A 21049-nucleotide genomic window follows, 5' to 3' on the forward strand; every position below is an offset into this window, starting at 1 on the left:
CGTATCCATGAGTCCAAAAACTCGAACTTGGGTGCGGTGCCAACGTGATAAGTCACGTGCTTATTTCGCAGGCCCGGAAGAAGGTGAACGGGTCGGCATCGAACCCCCTTATTGATTATTCAGACCCCTGGGTCATAGGAGCGCGGAGGACGTCCTCCTGACGACGTCCGAGTAGTATCCGTTCTACTCGTAGCATTTCGTCCATGTCGCAGTCAGCGCTCTTTGTATACTGCCAGTCTACCATGAGTCTGAAGACTTCCAGTAATGTTCCCAACGTAACACCCACAACGAGGCGCAGTCCGACTCCTACATAATTCGTCTTATGATTGGACATGATGCGGAGAGATACCTTTCGTCGTTTGATGAGTGTGCATGCAACTGAACCCATTAGTGACCCGGACAGATCCGAGTATTATGCAGTTGTATGTGTAATGGTGAGTCAGCTGTCCTTGCCGCGCCCCCTTCTTAATTTTCATAGGCCGTGAGAATTATGCAAACGTGTGAGTAAAGCCCCCATCCCTGGAGAGGTCGTGCTCATTATCACGTATTTGAGCAGCCGTCTCCGTTCAAGGCCAAAGGAGAGGAGGAGGTCTCTTATACAAGCAGGTATCAAAACTCTGGAGTAAGTCAAGGTACGAAGTACTTGATCTACAGTATGAGCACTCCGTACTGTTGACCCATAGATGAACAAAAAGAGGAAGCACTCCAGCATTTTTCATCCCGAATGTGGCAAGTGGCCATCGTGCTAACTAGATTGTGGAGTTATGTATGTAAGAGCAGAGATCTTCATGCTTGGTCATCTTGCGAGCAGTGCCGGTGCTGGCTGCATTCCAAAAAGCCCTCAGAAGAGTGGCTGGGGAGACTCTTGTGACCCGTTAATTGGCTGCATTTGCACCTGGAAAAGGGCCCCCTCGGCCGCCCAGGGTAACGCGTGCGAGAACACGTTGATGGGCAGTGGAAGCAGCAATCAGCAGCGCTCGGACCCGGCACGCGGCGGTCAAAGCATCACGCTTAGCCCGAAGGTGCTGGAAGGAGAGTGCTGCGGCATCGCTCAGCACGCCTCCCCTCGCCGTGCCATAAGGAAAGACAGGAAAAAAAATTTAAGGGCATCAGGCCCCCCTTGCGTTTGTGGGAGCGAAGGGCAGCCAGGCGCCTCTGATTGACGGCAGCCCCTCGCGCTGTAGCATCTGCTTAGCCACCGCAGCCGCACCCACGGCCGTTCTTTACTCGAAAGGCCACTACTTCCATTGAGGCCTGAACCCCCTGCATCCAATCCGTTTCAGTCTTCACCCAGTCTGTCTCTTTCTCGTCTTGATTCTTGAATGACTATTGTTCGTGAATACCGAGTGCTGCATTCCTCCCTGCCGTCGTCTTTGTCGTCGTTGTCGCAGTCAGCCATCACCAGCATTGCTGTCGACACCGAAACACCCACTCTTCTCCTACCAACCCAGCTGTATACCGGCTCGGAGATAAAACTAGCACCCCCGCCGGGAATCCGAACCCGCCGTACTTTATTAGTAGTTGCGTACGCGAACCCTCTTTCTACAGCGCCCTGAGCCTACAGAACCCCAATTGACCTTCCGTTGGCTTTGGTCCACATCCAAACTGATCCTCGACACTTACTCAGTTTCATTCATTTCCATCCAACACGCCATCGTCCTCTCGCTGTTGAGCGCTTTAGCAACCTTGTTTTCTGTGCTTCCTCCTACACCAAGGAATGCACACCTTCCAGCATTGCTGACGTGAGCCGATTCTTCCGAGCAACCTAGCCTCAGCCTCCAGCTTTTCCGACTGCTCTCCTGCCGACTTTCTCCCAGGCCAAAGGACATTAGTAGAAGCTGGAAACCGTTGCTCGCCCTTCTATTGAGCTGATTACCCTCCTCTCAACCCAGCCCTACGTGGCTCTCTAACGCAGCCCCTTTCACCATGGCGCGAATACAATTCCAAGATGACACCAACGTGTCGAAGCCGGTCAAGAGAATGCGGTGGGCTACAATTCGAAGACCAGAGCACAGTGGAACTAAGAAGCGGCTTTCTTTGCTCCAAAGAGTGCCCAAGGTCCACGTGTCATCCTACGAGGAGAAGCCCTCGGGTCCTAGTCGCCAGGGAGAGATCTCTGAGGACAGCCCAATGGGTCAGCAACAGGAACCCGAAGACTCGGGGCTCCGGACCATCTATTTCAATATGCCCCTGCCTCCTGAAGCGAAAACTGAGGAAGGCCATAACAAGGCGAAATACGCCAGGAATAAAATCCGGACCGCCAAATACACCCCCCTCAGTTTCATTCCCAAAAATCTGTGGTTCCAGTTCCATAACATCGCGAACATATACTTTTTCTTTATCATCATCCTTAGTGTGAGTATTTTGCTCTGCTCTAGCTCGCGTTCTCGCTGACAACGGTAGATCTTCTCCATATTTGGAGCCTCAAACCCTGGCCTGGGTTCCGTACCTCTTATTTTCATCTTGACCGTAACCGCCATCAAAGACGCTGTGGAGGATTGGCGCAGAACTGTGCTGGACACAGAGCTCAATAACTCGCCAGTCTATCGCCTCTTGGAATGGGAGAATGTCAACTCATCCTCAGAAGACGTTTCATGGTGGAGGAATTTCAAAAAGTCCTGTACAAGATCCGTCATATCGACATATCGTGCCCTCAAACGGCTGGGAAAGAATTCGAATCGGTCAGAAAAGATAGGTAAACCTGGCCTCGAGAGACACGGTTCTACCGCGACACGGGGCTCGGTAAGAACTTCGGTGTATTCGCAACGGACATCTTTCCACTCAACCCGCAGCCAGACCGATAATGATATTGCCTTGACTCCTGTACCTTCTCCAGGCTATCGTGCAAGCCATGCCGAGAATGGTGAGCTCTCCGCTTCAGAAGCTCCTGGTAGCGCATTCTCATATCGAACCGCCGAGGACTCAACCGCACCCGGAGAAAACACCGCCTCGGCTCTGGGAAACCAACAAAGCTCGAAACGTAAGAGTACTCTTGCACCTTCAAAAGATTATGGCAATATCATCAACCCACATAAAGAAATTCCCGAGCGTGCTCGCTTTAAAAGGGATTACTGGAAGAACGTTCAAGTGGGCGATTTTCTTCGCATTTACAACGATGAGCAGATCCCCGCTGACATTGTTGTACTGTCCACCTCAGATCCGGATGGTGCTTGTTACGTTGAGACCAAAAATCTTGATGGGGAGACCAATTTGAAAGTCCGCCATGCCCTTCAAGCTAGCCGGAAGGTGAAGCACGCCCGGGACTGTGAAAGAGCGGATTTTATCCTTGAAAGCGAAGCTCCACACCCCAATCTGTATTCCTACAGTGGTGTTGCAAGGTGGCAACAGACCGATCCCAAGGACCCCAATGGGCCAGTCCGTGAGATGGCCGAACCCGTCAGCATTAACAACCTTCTGCTACGTGGTTGCAGTTTGAAGAACACCGAATGGGCCCTAGGGATTGTCGTCTTCACTGGCAGAGAGTCGAAGATCATGCTCAATGCTGGTATTACCCCTAGTAAGCGGGCCAGACTGGCCCGGGAACTCAACTGGAACGTCATCTACAACTTTATCATTCTTTTCTTCATGTGTCTGATATCTGGTATCGTCCAAGGCGTGACATGGGCAGAAGGAACCAACTCCCTCGATTATTTCGAATTCGGTTCAATCGGTGGCAGCCCCCCACTCGACGGCTTCATCACTTTCTGGTCTGCGGTCATCTTGTTCCAGAATTTGGTGCCAATCTCGCTTTATATCACCCTCGAAATCGTCCGTTCCGTTCAAGCTTTCTTTATCTGGTCGGATGTTCACATGTACTACGATAGGCTTGATTATCCCTGTACTCCCAAGAGCTGGAACATTTCCGACGATCTTGGTCAAATCGAGTATATCTTCTCAGACAAGACCGGCACCTTGACGCAGAATGTCATGGAGTTCAAGAAGTGCACCATTAACGGTGTCCCGTACGGCGAAGCTTATACTGAAGCCGAAGCTGGTATGCGTCGTCGACAAGGTGTCGACGTTGAAGCTGAAGGGGCCCGCATTCGTCAGGAAATTGCCGAGGCGCGGGTAGACATGTTGAAACAGCTACGCAAGATGCACGACAATCTATATCTTCACGATGAAGATTTGACCTTTATTGCTCCTGATTTTGTTGCAGACTTGAATGGGAAATCAGGCGAAGCACAAGCACGCGCCAATGAGCACTTCATGGTCGCACTTGCACTTTGTCACACCGTCATTACGGAGACGACTCCTGGAGATCCACCCAAGATCGAGTTTAAGGCTCAGTCACCCGATGAGGCCGCGTTGGTGGCGACCGCTCGCGACATGGGTTTCACTGTTCTCGGTCGCACGAACGAAGACCTCCACGTGAACGTTCTTGGTGAAGATCGCACATATCGCATTTTGAATACCCTCGAGTTTAATTCAACTCGAAAGCGCATGAGTGCTATTGTCCGTATGCCCGATGGAAAAATCATGTTGTTCTGCAAGGGCGCCGACAGCATGATATATTCCCGGCTGGCTCGGGGCGAACAGCAAGCCTTGCGCAAAGCTACCGCTGAAAACCTGGAGATCTTCGCCCGCGAAGGCTTGCGCACGCTTTGCGTTGCCGAGAGGGAGATTGACGAAGAGTTTTACCAAGAGTGGAACAAAGACCAAGACTTTGCCGCCCAGGCTCTGACAGACAGAGAAGACCGTTTGGAAGAGGTTGCTGATCGAATCGAGCGTGATCTGACCCTAATCGGTGGCACTGCCATTGAAGATCGTTTGCAAGACGGTGTGCCAGATACAATTGCACTTCTTGGACAAGCTGGCATCAAGTTGTGGGTCTTGACTGGAGACAAAGTGGAGACTGCCATCAACATCGGCTTTTCCTGCAATCTACTTTTAAATGATATGGATTTAATCCTGTTCGACATGCCAGATGGCAAATTGGAAGATGCTGCTAAGCTGTTGGATCAACATCTACAGACCTTTGGTCTTACAGGATCTGAAGAAGAACTAGCGGCTGCTCGCTTGATCCATGAACCACCAGCAGCGACACATGCTCTGATCATTGACGGTGAATCATTGAATCTGGTGCTACACGATGATCTGAGGCAACGCTTCTTGTTGCTGTGCAAGCAATGTAAATCGGTCCTATGTTGCCGAGTCAGTCCTGCTCAGAAAGCCGCCGTGGTTCAACTCGTACGCAATGGTCTCGATATCATGGCGTTGTCAATCGGCGATGGTGCAAACGATATTGCAATGATTCAGGAAGCGGATGTTGGTGTGGGTATCGCTGGTGAGGAGGGACGACAGGCAGTCATGTCTTCAGATTACGCCATTGGTCAATTTCGATTCCTTCAGAGGCTTGTTCTCGTCCACGGTCGCTGGTCATATCGTCGACTGGCCGAGTCCATGGCCAACTTCTTCTACAAGGTTTGACAATCCTGTTTTATTCTCTCTCGTCATACTAATTCATCCTATTACAGAACTTGGTCTGGACTTTTGCACTCTTCTGGTATCAAATATACAACAGCTTTGACATCACTTACCTGTTCGACTACACTTATATTCTACTTGTTAACTTGGTCTTCACCTCTTTCCCTGTGGGTCTGATGGGTATCCTCGACCAAGACGTCAGCGATAAGGTCTCACTGGCTGTGCCGCAGCTCTATCGTCGAGGTATGAAGAGGAAGGAGTGGACACAGACCAAATTCTGGTAAGCCAATGTGCCCACCTATCTTCGCGTTATCATACTAATCTCCCTAAAGGCTCTACATGTTTGACGGTCTGTACCAATCCGCAATATGTTTTTTCATGTCGTACCTCCTCTTCCAACCAGCTACCTTCGAAACCCCGAACGGCCGTGGTATTGCAGATCGAAATCGAATGGGAGTTTACGTTGCTTGTACCGCTATCGTGGTTATCAACGCCTACATCTTGATGAACACCTACAAGTGGGACTGGATCATGGTCCTCGTTACTGTGGTTAGCGTTCTCCTCATCTTTGCCTGGACTGGGATCTACTCCTCGTTCGAAGCATCGTTCCAATTCTACAAGTCTGCGGCAGAGGTTTACGGCTCACTAACATTCTGGGCCGTGCTTCTTCTGACCGTCATCGTCTGCCTCCTACCCCGATTCACTGCCAAGTTTTACCAAAAGAACTACCGCCCCTACGACATTGATGTGGTTCGTGAACAGGTTCGACAAGGTAAATTTGATTATCTGGATGAGTACGAATCGTATGTCCCACCAAAGTTAGCCGATGTCTCGGGCACATCTTCCGAACAACCCGAGGACCAACCCACTGACCTTGAGAACCACAAGACCCACGCGAGGTACTCAAGCATGGCTGAATCTCAGAGACCAATTTACCCACCATCTGAAGCGCCAACGAGAGATACTCGGCACCCTCACAGTCAGAACGGAAGTGATGGCACTGATAGGACGAAGCCATCACTTGACTTGTCCAGGTACCAAGGAGAATCGTCCACTCCTGACAAGTTAAAACGAAGAAGACCTTCTTTGGAGCGTGTTCGCTCTTCATTCGAGCGACAGCGACAATCTTTGGATCGGCTGAGACCAAGCTACGAGGGCAGCCGAGATTTTACAAGCGCAGCAATGTTGCAGCGAATGGAGTCGAGCTACTCTCAGTCGAACTACTCGCAAGCCACTGGTCCATTGTCCCAGCAAAACACACGCAAGACACATGATGTTGCGGATGAGCTTCATTAGGAGTACTCTCCTAGCGATATCCCTTTTGGGCGTTTCTCATGACTTTTTATGTCTATTTGTTATATATGAAGCTTACGGCGTCGGTTACGGCCTGCTTGGCGATGTTAGCCGACCAGGAAATCAAGGAATTGCAAATCATTTAGCGGATTGGAGAGGTGTACATATTGTTAAAGGATCACTGTGAACAAGACGAGAAGGACAGCTCAGATCGGTCGAAGCTGGACAGAAGAGGTCGAGGTCCCGAACAGCAGTATTGCCATGACTAGACCGAGTTTAATGGCAGCGAAGTGGTCAACTAATACTGCAGTGCACGCACCAGCAGAACACCCTATATACCTAGTTACTCAATTCTGGAATCTTTTCAATGTAATTGATCCACCTTGAGCTGTGTTACCAATTGCCTTTGACAGTGAAGTTGGCCTGAGATGAAACAATGCCCAACACTATTACCCATCACATCCGTTACAGCCTTCACAAAGCACCTGCGCACACTGCCAGTGGTATATCACGTCACTTTGTCCGCCATGGTGAAGCCTGACTGCCTGTGCACCATCGTCACCGTCTGTCGCCAAGAAAAACCCTTTCAGTTAGACGCGACTTGACGCGCCCTGTATCCGTGGCTGCACTGTGGGGAAATAATCTGAACGTCAAGGACCGCATCTGCAAAGCCACTACCACCTATTGCTTGTACCCCAATTGACCCAAGTTCACCCACTATTAATTGTCCGCACTCTTTTACCGTTCAAATCAGTAAAAGAAAGATTATCTGGTGGCAGCCTAGTCCATGTCACCTTTGGGTGCGGCCAGGTACATCTCAGGATGAAAGTCTATCCCCTCCCTGCCCTCTGAACGATCCTCGATCTGGCTACATATCAAGGCTGTCCTGCAACTCGCCGCAGTCATGGCCGAGTTCATAAACATCATCCAGTTAGTACTCACCTCCGCAATTTCACAAAGCCCCAGATCATGCTAATATACGACAGAGAGATCAAACAATTGCCCCCCGGCCCGCATATCTTCTGCCCTAAGAAGGGTGATGATGATCTAGATCGATACGAAGGCCAACATGACCCAAGATCCAACCACGACACAGCTACTAACCCAGATCGACTCGCACGGATCGATGAGGCTGCCCGACGAAAGAAAAAGTTCATCTCTTCTCTGCAACTTCTGGCCTACGACGGGCACGAGTCAGAGGAGTATCAGCGATACATTTGGGATACAATCGATGAAGCCCTCGGAAAATGTGACATTTGTATCCGTGAATATTATGTGGAGAAGCTCGACTTCGTTGCTGCATTACGGCAAGATTATGAGGAGGAAGACATCAAGACTTTTTTCGATATAATCAATCGTAGGGATATCTCCCGTATCATTGAGGGTCTCACGAATGCAGAAAAGACTTTGAGATCGGTGCCCGAGAATAAGAGAGGCTTCCAGCTCTTGCAGCAGAAAGATATCCACGCCCTCTTTGAGGCTCTTGCTTGTGAATCGTTCCTGCAAGATGAGGATAAGGTGCAGACTTATTTCGATGAGCCTTTTAAAATGATCCAAACAAGGAAACCACTCAAGATGCGGGAAATCCTCCCTGGTACGGTTCGCTTTCTTTTTGACTCAAAGCCAGCCAGACTCTCTTGGGCCACGGCAGTTGTTTGGGCTAGATTCGCGAGATCCCCTACAGAGCTGGAATGGGATTGGGCCATGAAAGACTGCTTGCAAACGAAGTTACAGCAGGCTTCTGAGCCAGCTGACATCGCAAGGCTATGGAGTGGCCTGAAGCTCATCGTGAGCAAACTCGATGAGAATATGATCACTCACAAGCTCTTTGATCTCCAACCCTCCGTCGCTACTACTGGGATGAACCATCTGACCAAAAAAATCCAAGCAATTCCTTTTATCGTGCAGACATGGAAGATCATTCTGGACAAAGCTCCAGATGCTTTCTGGCAAGGTATGCAGTCAATCCCATCTCAGACTATTATCGAGCAAGTCTTTGCGAGTCCACAATTCAATAGGTGTCTTCGGGAGTCTGTCAATGAGCCTGAACTTCCCGATCTCGACGTCCTGTCCTGGATACCTTCTTTCTTGAAATCTCACAAACCTGCCAATCGTCCGGCAGCAACACAAACCCTTGTCTATCAGCTTTTCGAGAGAGTCAACAACACAGATCTGAGCCTCCCAGCAAGGAAAGCGTGTTTTGAGATGGCAGTCAAAGTCCTTCTCCAGACGCTCGTCATTTTTTCCGACAACGAGAAGACTCGACAATCTGTTGAACGGCTAGTACTGTCGGACATACTCAATTTGATTGGGCATAGACTGGATGAAATTTTGCGACCGAAAGACTCAGCTCTGGCAAGCTCGGTGTCGCCAGCAAGCAGGGAGAATATCTTGAGCATAGTGAAGAACGCCGTTGCACTCGAATGCCAAAATCTGAAATCCGACTTTGAGACACTGAGCCAAAGACAAACCCTCCCACACGGCTCGAGCTCGTACACACCTGAAATATGGATGTCTGTCATCAGTAACCTCCAAGATGATAATACTGATCTCTCTTCTGCTGCTCTGCTCGGTACCATGTCTTTGCCTGGACTAGAGCAATTTCGAATGAAAAATGCCGAGCCCTTCGCAAAGGAGAAGACCACGTATAATTTGATATTCGAGAAGCTCACAGGTGAGGTGGCCAAGATGCTGGAGCGAATCACCGAGTTCAATCCGACACATCTTGACAATCTCTTCAGATCTCAGAACACCAGCATGGCATTGATTGCAGCGTTGTTCTCCCCTGACGAGAATACTTATCAGGCGGCCATTGACCTTGTGAAGAACATCAGTGGTGAATCCGGCAGAAAAGAGGCGTTGGCTCATCTAGTCGATGCTTTCCTCGGGACTACAATATATGCGCTCTGCTGGACATATCGGCGAATAGCCAATTACAAGACCTTTTCTTCTGTACCACGAATGCTCAAAAATGGTATGGAAATTCTAGATGTCCTATGCAACCCTGCAGACGGTCAATTGAGAAGAAGTAACATCTCCGGCCGAGACGTGTCAGCCGTCCAAAGCTACTGGTCATATCAATGGATTGCTCTTCGGGTCATTTTCAGTCAAGCAGAACGATGGTCTTTGGAGCTTCACAGCAAGGACGCCATGATGGAAGTCTGTCGAGATGCTATGCAATATGCACGCCAATTGTTCGATCAGTACGCTGTTTTCTCGAGCGTCTTGGTTGCTGCAAAGCCCGAGAAGGAAATGGATATTCCCATGCAATTGCTGGATTCCAGTGAATCTCAGTTGGGATCCCCCCTCAACGCACTTGACGCCATGTCTAAATGGCTAAGGCTCCGAGATGAATACCTTGCAGATACGCTTGTGTCTCTTATTGAACGTATGCTAGAACAACTAAAGCGCCACCAAGCAGTTGCAGCCGATAACAATGGACTTGCGTACGTTCAGGAAGTTGCGACCAAACAGTCCATCAAGACCATTATCTCACCATCTCAAAAAGCACGACTTGTACGGGCATTAGAACAGTACTACGGCAAACAGATCGAAAAACCCGCCATCAAAAAGCAGGCAACCTTGAACTTGAAAAACTGGACAGACTCTGCTGCTGCCTCCCGTTCCGAGGTATCTACCCCTGCATCTAAGGATGACAGTGCAGACGAATTCGGAGATGACGATATCCCAGATAATGAACTTGTTGAAGTCGCAAGCAGAGTTTTAGACACCCAGAAACTGCCCACCGCAACCAAAGGGATGAAAATTAGTAGACCCCTCTTAACGCAACCCAAGCCAGTTAAACCCAAGACGTCCTCGGTCTCTGCTGCCCAAATGGCAGCAAAAAAAGCCCAAGATGCAAAGGCTTTTATTGAGAATCGGAAGAGGGAAGAAGCCGCTCGAAAGCTGAGAGACAAAGAGGCGGCTCTGAGATTAAGGGGTCAGACTGGAGTCGGTCAGCAAACGAGGGGCCAAGGCTCGGGAATGGCAGGTCTTGGAATTCAAGGCAAGGATCATTCCCTGGGCAAGAGCGATCTGATGGTGTCTGATGCTAGTGCCTCGGAATCAGAGTCAGAGGATGACCTGTTTACTTCAAGACCGCGCGGACCAACAGTACGCACGCAGACCGGCCAGCGTGGCATTGTTTCACAAGGGCCCGTCCGTGTCAAGCGGGGAGTCCAAACACAGAGAGACATGAGATCACGGCTAGCTCCAGACCTGAGTGACCTCCATAAAACCATGCTCAACTGGGAATTCTTCGCAGAAACGGACCTGCCACCAAATTCGACCAGAGACGACTATACATTGGTAACAAGCACTTTTAGGTCTGTCGAAGATTACCAGAGGACTTTCGAACCCCTTTTGATGCTTGAAGGATGGCAGGGTCTTAGGTCCGCTCGTGAGGATGGCAGCTTCAAGCCATTCGAGGTCAAAATTGCGAATTCATTGATTGTTGACAGCTTTCTCGAGATCAATTCTCAGATGCCGTTCGCAGAGGGCAAGGACTTGCCCGTCAGTGCATCCGATATCGTCCTTCTATCAAAATCGAAGACTCCTGAACGTGACCCATCAGAGCCTCACTGTCTGGCCAGAGTGAAGGAAATCACACGCAAAAAGGGTGAAATTCAAGTCGTCTACAAAGTCTGTGCCTCCAACAATTCTCTCCGACCCTTCTTGAACAACAATTCAACCATCTACGGCATATCAGTTCAATCCCTCACTACCTTGGAGAGAGAATATGGCGCTCTGAAGGCTCTGCCATACTACTATCTGAGGGACTACATCGTCAAAGCGGAACCTTCGGGGATGCTCGAGTATCCTGAGAAGGAATTGCTCCCTTTGACTTCCACGTATAATGTCAATCTTGCACAGGCCAAGGCGATCAAATCGGCCCTCGACAACGACGCATTCAGTCTTATTCAAGGTCCTCCAGGATCTGGAAAAACGAAAACGATATGCGCGCTTGTTGGTGCTATGTTGACCGCACCGCTCAAAAGACCTGCCAGCTATGTTTCACGCTTTAGCAATTCTGGAGGTGCATCTGACTCCGCTCCTCAGAAAATCCTTGTTTGTGCACCCAGCAACGCGGCAGTCGATGAACTAGTGATAAGGTTTAAAGATGGAGTGACATTGATGGATGGCTCCCAGGAGAGTTTGTCTGTGGTTCGCTTGGGACGGTCTGACGCAATCAACAGCAAGGTCAAAGATGTAACTCTTGAAGAACTTGTAAATACCAAACTGAGTCTTGCTGCACCTAAGGATCCCCGAGAAGACATACACTCATTGATGAAGGAGCACAAATCGGCGTCTGAGGACCTTAATGCACTTCGAGGCAAGCTCAATGAGCAACGTGGAAAAGGAGAAACAATTCTAACCTCTGACGAGCGACTGATGGACGGACTCAGGCGCAAAAAAAATGCTTTGGGAACACAGATTGACAAGATGAGAGAACGCCAGAATACTGCCTCTCGTGATATGGAGCTTAGCAGGAGGAGAGCACAGCAAGAGGTCTTGAACAACGCCAAGGTCCTCTGCGCAACTCTCAGCGGTAGTGGTCACGAGCTGTTCCAAGGTCTCAGCATTGACTTTGACACTGTGATTATTGACGAAGCCGCTCAGTCGATCGAGCTTTCGGCTTTGATCCCACTGAAGTATAATTGTGCCAAGTGCATATTGGTTGGTGATCCCAAGCAGCTGCCGCCCACGGTCCTGTCCCGAGAAGCGGCTAGGTTCCAGTATGAGCAGAGTTTGTTCGCTCGCATGGAGAATAATCACAAGAAGGACGTTCATTTACTCGATACTCAGTATCGAATGCACCCGGAGATTAGCCTCTTCCCCAGCAAGACCTTCTATGACTCCCGACTCAGGGATGGCAACAATATGGCTCAGCTTCGAAGACGACCTTGGCATCATAGTGAGGTTTTTGCCCCCTATCGTTTCTTTGACGTGCAAGGAATGAGTCAATCAGCTGCAAAAGGTCATTCATTGATCAACCTGGCAGAGTTGAATGTTGCTATGCAGCTCTACGACAGATTGACTACAGATGTCCGCAGATACGACTTTTCTGGAAAAATCGGAATCATCACCCCATACAAGGGGCAATTGAATGAATTGAAGAAAAGATTTCAGCAGCAGTACGGTGAAAGCATTCTTTCAAAGATTGATTTCAACACAACCGATGCGTTCCAGGGTCGCGAAAGTGAAATTATTATCTTTTCGTGCGTCAGAGCCTCCACGCAAGGAATTGGTTTCCTGAGGGATATTCGTCGCATGAACGTCGGTTTGACCCGAGCTAAATCGTCACTTTGGATTCTGGGAAACTCGGAAGCATTAATTCAAGGCGAGTTCTGGAGAGCACTGGTCAATGATGCCAAGTCAAGAAAACTTTACACAGAAGGTGACATTTTGGGTCTCCTCCGTCGGCCCCTCTTGACAGAGGACATGATGAAAGACGATATTGAGATGATGGATGTGGACCAGTCTATATCCAAGCCTACAAATGCTCAAGTTGGACAATACAGCCTTAACCAAGCGGTGGTGAAGGAGTTCCCAGCTGCAGCGTCGAAAACCATTAGAGATGAGCCCAGATCCGGTGCTACGTCACAGCGTAATACGCCAGTGCCATCGAGGCCAAGTAGCAATCTCTCCCGGACCTCATCTACTTCTTCTAGCACAAAGGCGGAACACCAAAGCTCTAATCAATCCGACACCGGACGAGACAAGCCCAGAAACGAGAGTCTTCATCAAGAACCTTTATCTGCCCATCAACCGCAAACATCACACCAAGCAGCTCCGCGACCTGATTTCAACAGTGGCACATATGGCCCGTCAGGGGGCGCCAATGGACTCAATGCCCAGGCTGTCTGCGTTATATGTGGCTCTTTTGCGCATTTCAGTTTCAATTGCGATAATGGAGAGGCTCTCGCAGCTGCGATCGGAAAGTGCAGTCGATGTCATCTGTCAGGTCACACAGCTAGCAGCTGTCTCGCACCACGATGCAAATCATGCGGCGAGGTGGGACATTTGACAAAGGAATGTACGGCTGCAGAGAAGTACAGATTGAAACCTGATCAGCAAGAGAAGGTCAAGAGAGAAGAAATCAGATGGAATCATCTTCGGGACCGAAATCGCACGAAGAGGGCAGAGAAGCAGCTCGGCGAGCACGGTGCGAAGATTCCAAATGTCAAGAGCAGCGTCCCTCCAGACTCTGCAGCTGTTGCAAAGAGAAAGAGAGAGGACGGTGCACTTACCATGCGAGATGCCTCGGATTGGAGCAAGGTACCTCGATTGGACACTAGTACTTCCATTGAGCACAATCGCGACCCACGTCGCCCCAAAGCTCCTCAGCCTGGTCCTGCCGCTCAACCTCGTGGTGCGGTCAACTCCCCATCATCGCAGAGACCTCCTGCTGGAGCTGGAGCTGGTCTGCCTGCCAGGTCTCCTGCCGGTCCCGGCGGACGACCAGGAATCATGCCAGGACAGTCAATGGTCCGGAGGAAGAAATCCAACGCTGATGCTATGTTCGTCAAGAAGAAATGATCAAACGAAACCCCCAAGAAACCGGGGATTGCGGTTGGTGGTAGGCATGATTCCATGATAATATGATCGTTACACAAAGAAGTAGTTAGGTCCGTTAGGTACGTTACTCCCATCATAGCATGGCTGTGACACAGAAAGGACACAAGGAAAGAAGGAACTTCGAGTGGGCTGATGTGGCAAGTGCTTTTCACCACGCGTGCCGCAGTGGCCATGATTGACGACTGATTCGTAGACATCCTGGTCCTGGTCCTGGTCCTGCTCGAAGTAGTCCTCATTCTCATTCACGAGCAGTCGCAGTCGCAGTCGCAGTCGCAGTCCGCCAGCCACTTGTCCAGTAGTAGTAAACAGTGGCAGCTCTCAGCACTGCATACATGCGAGCCAGCAGATGTCCACCAGGAAGGCTGAGGAGGGCGAAGTGATGACCTTAGTTCCTTCCCCATGATGTGCCATCCCATTCATTCATGCATTCCATTGGCATTGCCACCACCGCACGACCGACAAGCGGATGAACTGGAAACTTCTGTCGCCTTCGTCGGGGGCCTCAGCCGGGGGGTTTCTTGGGACTGCGTACTATCATAATGTTTGTAATACTAATCAAGGGCCCTCAATACATTCAAGCAATTGTACCATCTTCGGATGTGATTTGCTTTTTTCTATGCGTGAGCTAGAGCAGCATTTGTATATAAGACCCATCGTTGAGTTGGTATCTACTACAAACAATCAGAAGGGGGGCAATTCCGCCTCTTCGTTGACTGCCAAAGCCTGTCATTGACTATTTACCCCTGACTGGGGTGACTGCGAGGCTCTGCAGTTATTACAGCATCAGAAATCCATAAACCGCTCTAGGGCACGATCCATCTGCTCTGTACTAGTCAAGACGTGGTTGACACTAAGCCTCGTGATATCACGCCGATTCTCAATTCCGGTGTCAAGCGAATCGTTGCATCCATTGCGATTCCGCCGACTGTTGCGACGAGAATTGCTCCGGGCGATCTGAGTCAAAGTCCGGTACTTCAGACCGCTGTCCTTGCTGAGAGTGTGCTTGTGACGATGCTCGCAATCTTGAGTGGAGACACTCAGCAGGCTCACCTCTTCAGGCAGTTTTCCACGTGGGATCACCTTCGCCACAGGAGGTGGGTGGTGTAGTGGGACGACTGTAGTTGGTGCTTCTCCACGACCCGCGGTTTTCTCACGTGTCGCTGTTCTTGAGTTTTGGGCATTGGCGCCACCGATCTTGGAAGGCCTGAATGTGGCGGTTGCTAGATTCTCCGACTTGGTGGTTGGGTCATTTGGACTGAAGTCATACTCGAATGGATCAGTCATCGAGGCTTCATCAGTAGAGCCCTTTGTAGCATCGGTCGCGTTCGCACTTGCAGATGCCGTACTGATGGCATCTGTGCTATTGGATCTCTTGTGGCACCAGTCTGATGTCACTTTCCCAGTATTATAAGTCGGATACCCTGGATTGATTTTGGGACCTTTGCTATTTCTGGCTCCATTTGGTCTCCTATTCATGTTGCAACTAGAGCAATGGCCGATTCCTTCTGCGATCGAGTGATCCTTGATATCTGATAACCCAGATGGGGCTTTCACTCCCCGGGCACGATTCATTGGAGCAATGACTCTGATCATCATCTGAATTTGATATGCTTGATCGCGCAGTCTCTCCTCCTGCTTCATAATTGTGGATCGATAGAATTCTAGAGCGTGTTCCAGAGTCTTTACATGACCTATGTCGTTACTGTTCCACCTTCTTCGCTTCTTTGGTCGCGTCATATTATGCTTGGAAGCGTTTGAAATCGATTGGGCTATACGCTGGTGCGACTCATCGCTCGAGCTGCTGGTATTCCTGGTGGTGCTCCGTAAAGGTCTCTTATTCTTTTTGATTCCGGTTTGACTTGACCTTGCCGATGCTGAGGCCAGACTCTTAATGCTGTGGAGGCTAGTGCGATTCTTGAGATTCTTCAAGGGACTACCCTGGGTTGAAGTTGCCACTTTCCAGTTCGACGGAAGTCGACCATGCTTCATCTGCTGATGTGGACTTTCGCTGCGGCTACGAATACTACCGATACTTGGGGCCGGGCTCATAGTTCCGGCCTTGAAACGAGTAGTGACAGGATCTGAGTCAACAACAATAAAGATGTTGCTTTGAGAGAGGATCTGACGGTGACGGGTAGGTTGAAGATTGTTAGAGCTAGCTTTAGATAGCTGACGAGTATGTATACTATTCTTCAGTTGACTCTGTGCCCTGCTGTGGCCACGAGAAGCGGTTGGAGTGATCAGGCTAGTAGGTCGCGACTCCGGAACATCGGGGAATTGATCAAGTTGATCAATAGATGGACGAGAAACTAGAGAACGAACAGCAATAGTTCCCCTGACGTGAGACAATGATTCTGGCCGTGTCAGAGGTTCTTTGTCTGGAGAAGTTGAGCCAATCATGTCGGACTTGGAGGATGCTAAGTCTCGCAGTCGCTTCTCCTTGACCTTTTCAGCACGCGGACCACAGACGCTGTGCCTCATATATGATCGTGTGGAGCTTCGAGAACTTCCAGATTTTAGCGAGGCTGCTGAAGAGCCACCTGCCGGAGACACGATGTTGGCGTTTAAAGTGAAGGTAGAATGTGAGCTCTCATGGCGAGATTTCTGCGGCAAATCTGCCGCTTGTGAGATAAATTCTTCGGGATCAGTAAAACCCAAAATACGGATTGTCGATATGGAGGACCTTTTGGGGCCTCGATGGACTGGCGTTCGACAAAAGCCACGCGAGCTCTCACTGGAGAGGCGCTGGATCTCTGTGATTGCGTCTGCCGGCAATGCTGGTAAGGGTCGTTCTGGTGGGATACTCGGAGGCCCGTTCGACGTTGGCTCGGATGACCTGTGAATGTGGAAATGGCCCCTGTTGCTGTCAAAGTGCGAAAGTTGGTTGGTTCGAACTTGAGCTTCTATCTTTGCCAGAGTGTCCGTGCTGATTGCTGACCTTGGGCCTTTGAAGGAGCGGCTGGTCGATGAGGCAGATGAAGGCATTCGAAGGAGAGACTCTCCCGGAAATACATTCCTGTTACCTGGGGCGTGTACTTCTTCTGCGTGGGCGGATTTGTGGAGAAAGGCAGAGAGTTTGGGTGACTTGTTTCCCAGCTTCGACACGGGAAGAGGCAGTCCACTACTTCCCACTGTTTGACCTGCAGGTGGTTGTGCTCCATACATGTGGGCCCTAGGGGTTGAGCTAGAGGTAATTGTTATATCAGGTATCGGTTCAAGACTCCTCGAGTGTGGCGTGGCTGGCGCAGAGGCAAGCGCAGTTTGCATGGATATCTTCTCGTAAGGGTCTTCTTGGTCAATGTGATTTGCCTGAGTTGACAACAAGTTGTGGCTGGCTTGGGCCAACGGTCCTGAGGTTGGTATCGAAAGCCAGTCCCGGTTGTGATCCATGCTTTTGAGGAAGTCCATACAATCCTTCGAAAATTCAATATCGTTCTGAGGGCCGTGAAGCGAGAGGGCAGGAGAAACCGCTGCCCTGGTGGGGACCCAATTCTGCTTCTCAGTGTCAAAACTGTGCTGAGTATAAGTATTGTCAATGGCGGTTGACACTGCTTTCAAAGGTTTCTCGGGCAGTGGGACGCATCGTCTTGGTATTGACGTCGTGGCGAAGGCACCACTTCTTGCCACTGACGGCACGGCAACTCTATTGCTATTGGAGCCGGCCCTTCTTTCCTGGGCTTTGGTCGGAGTTCCTTGTCGACTCTGAGGCCGGATGTCATGCTTCTGGGACATATGACCGCGAGGTGTTATGAATATCGTTGCTTTGACGCTCTTCCAGCAGTTTGACGCTGCAGGCTGACATAAACCAGCTTCCTGAACGATGGGACTGCTATCGCTCCGTAAAATTTCATTCGCGGGCTCTTCAATGTTTGGAAGAGTAATAGGAAACCTTCTCAGCTCGGCCCGCTGTTGCTCAAATGATTCTTCGCGTTTCGAGAGGATGCGACTCTCTGATTCTGCGACCGGGTTTTGCTCAGGTTGCTGTTCGTTTTTCGGTGGTGGTGTCGGCGGAGGAGGATCAGACCCATATTTCTTCGCCCACCGTCGAGATTGTTGGAAATTCGGGAGGCGTGACGCTGTGTGTTGAGGCATCATCAATTGATTTTCGTCATATTTGCGCACTATTGGGCTTGGGCAAGATTCCTCATCACCAGCAGTCAGAGGCCGGTGGCTCTCGACAGATATTTTTGGCAGCCTCGGCAAGGCTTTGTTTGCATGGACCATATTAGACTGAGCCAACATGATCGACTGAAATGCAGTCGTGTCGATAGTAAAGCATCATATGGAACTTGCCGGGGATTGAGTATAGGTATAAAAAGAGTACACTCCAACAAAGGCTATACCCAGTACTTTGGGGCCAGGGGAGGAAGAATTTGGGCCAAAGGACAAGTTCCAAAGAGTCAATGTTCAAGCAGAGGGATCAGCAGAACTATGTGAAGGCTTCGTTTGACATGGTCCGTGAGGGGGGAGCATTCCTGCTTTATTCCCGTTGGAACGCGAGAGCAAAGCGTTTGAACGGGGCTCACAGGGGAGACCGCCAGGGCAGCTTCGGTACAGCAATGGATAGTCGGGCTTCCTTCTCTACCACTATACGCACCTGCGATACAAGAGATCTGTCAAATGGGGACATGTTCAAGAGGCTGGGTCGAGCAAGGGCTTCCCTGAAAGCAACAACAGGTGGGGTATTTTTGTGACAGGTCGCGCCGGTGCAGTCTTTTTGGGGGGGTGAGGTCACCGCGACCACAGAGGGTCGATTAGCTCAGTAAAATAAGGTTATTGACAGGTAGTAGTGGACTTTTCGACTTCACAGCGAGTAACCTAATGTGGCGACCTGACGGAAGCCAGGAAATCGCGCGCAGGCATCCGAGGTGGCCATAGCGACGGATTCAGGAGCAGCAGCCTCGTGTCTGGGGGTCGCGGCGTTGAGGGAGCCGTTTCAGTCTTCAGAAAGCATTGCGAGTCCGACAGGCTGCAAGACTTGCGGGGAAGTCTTTGCTGCTTGGCTCGAAAATGAGATTAGCACAAGGCATATCGATCTCTGACTAGCAAGAAGCGACATCCGAAGTTGATGTTGGAGCCGCACAACATCATGGACCCCTGTTGACGTTCGTGAGGATTGTTAGTTGGGAGATGGTGCATTCAATCCCTCATTAGCCTCGAAAGGGGCTGGGGGGGTCAACCGGGACGCAAGGGCAAAGCCGAACTAGTGGTTGATGGCAAGCCAGTAGGCACTTTTCAGTGCGTGTCGTTGAGCGAAGAATGAGCAAGACTCTGGAATGACTGTGTCCACCTCCGATAAAGCGTCACTTGTGGGCATGTTATTTTGGGTCTTGTTGGTCTGGCTAAGAGAGTCAGCTTGATTCGTGAAGCGAATCTTGACGTGAGGTTTAGGCTGGCGATCACTGACCGATCTGGCGACTCGCTTGCGATGGCTTGCAGGGCCAAGGGATGGAACAAAGGGTGACACCCTTGGCCTGCACAATTCCAACTCCAGATGTCCGAGGCAGGTTGTGTTTATCCTGGTGGTCGTTTGGACGATGCTTGATGGCAAACAGGGCACAGAAAGGCCTGCCAGAGCCAGACCTGACTTGAAGTTGACGGTGGCCGGTAGCCGATGACGAGAAAGAGGGATGAAGAGGGAGGGAGGGAGAAAGAGCGAGAAACCCTTTTTGGCGTGACCCTCGTTCTTTCACCCATCAGCTCTTTCCTCAACGAGGGATGCAGCAGCGCACCTCATACGTCGCACCTGCCTTTCGAGAGGCCACTCCACTCCACCCCTTTGGAAGGAGGCACGTAATCTGGCAGGCAATCTATACACCTACAGAAGACATGCATGTTGATATACGGAGTCCAGAGTACTTGTGGATACAAGCATCCGGCGGCGGGCCTTGCCTTGCCCCTCCCCGGGAAGTGTTGATTCTCTTGAGGTTGTAACTTTGTAAGGTGTGAGTAGTTTGTGGCCAGAAGCGTATTCCTTATCCAAAGCTACAAGCTGTCTGCTTAATTGAGGATCAACATGACGGAGAGGTGGCTCTAAAGAAACCAATATAGAGTGTGGAGTATCTCAGCTGGTAGCCATTACTTTACGTGAGACAACAGGAGCTCGCGTCCGCTGTCTAGTCCACTGCTGTAGGTCCTGAGTCCTCAGTTCTGACTACCCAACCACACCATACATGTCAATACCCAGGCGCAAGTTGCCCCTGGCCGGTTGTCCCCGGTTCTCAGACGTGTTCAACCCCTGCCAGTAGCACTGACGTAATGCCAGCAAGCGAGCCGCCGTCAACCATCCATCGCGAGGCCTTAACAGCATGCCGATCCCTTGTCTACTCATCCCCTCTATCCGATATTCTGTCGCCTCGTGCGAGGTAGAGCAAGAGTAAAGTCTGAGGCATCGTGGATTCCCCTCTCCCTTGCCTACAATATTCTTTTGCTTGACCTTCAACACGTCATGCGGCTTAATGGCTGTCCGGATGTCGACCAGTCCCTTCGCGGGTTCGCAGGACATTCTAGGAAGCTGATACAGCCTCCAGATCTCGCCGCCACTGTACGCATCCATATGTGCTAACTCCTTGGTGGTCCAGTACACTCTCGTTGGGCATCGACAACTTCTGGCCCAAAAATGCTTATGCTCATTTTCTTTTGCTGCGTCCCACAGGTTCGCACCTGATGAACCTCAAATGCATGTAAGCACGCGATAGCAGGCATTCTGCACATGGCCGATGATCTCGGAGTGCTTCAACGCGTACCGGAC

The 21049-nt window shown here is 50.4% G+C and overlaps 3 protein-coding genes across 3 annotated transcripts; 2 read left to right on the forward strand and 1 right to left on the reverse strand.

The window, feature by feature from the left end:
• Positions 1-1926: 1926 nt before the first annotated feature.
• A1O9_02085 (phospholipid-translocating ATPase) lies at positions 1927-6723 on the forward strand (the record flags this gene model as incomplete). Its single annotated transcript, XM_013407660.1, has 4 exons — positions 1927-2355; positions 2404-5424; positions 5478-5707; positions 5760-6723. 4 exons carry the CDS (start codon positions 1927-1929, stop codon positions 6721-6723), a joined length of 4644 nt encoding a protein of 1547 aa, XP_013263114.1.
• Positions 6724-7689: 966 nt separating this feature from the next.
• Positions 7690-14259, forward strand: A1O9_02086 (uncharacterized protein; the record flags this gene model as incomplete). The annotated part of the gene is made up of 1 exon (XM_013407661.1): positions 7690-14259. One exon carries the CDS (start codon positions 7690-7692, stop codon positions 14257-14259), a length of 6570 nt encoding a protein of 2189 aa, XP_013263115.1.
• Positions 14260-15093: 834 nt separating this feature from the next.
• A1O9_02087 (uncharacterized protein) lies at positions 15094-18552 on the reverse strand (the record flags this gene model as incomplete). The annotated part of the gene is made up of 2 exons (XM_013407662.1): positions 15094-15350; positions 15435-18552. Coding segments are annotated over 2 exons (3375 nt in total), but the record flags the coding sequence as incomplete, so codon positions are not given.
• Between the last annotated feature and the right edge of the window lie 2497 nt (positions 18553-21049).

Source organism: Exophiala aquamarina, assembly GCF_000709125.1.
Source record: "Exophiala aquamarina CBS 119918 chromosome Unknown aczIA-supercont1.2, whole genome shotgun sequence".
Lineage (NCBI taxonomy): Eukaryota > Fungi > Ascomycota > Eurotiomycetes > Chaetothyriales > Herpotrichiellaceae > Exophiala > Exophiala aquamarina.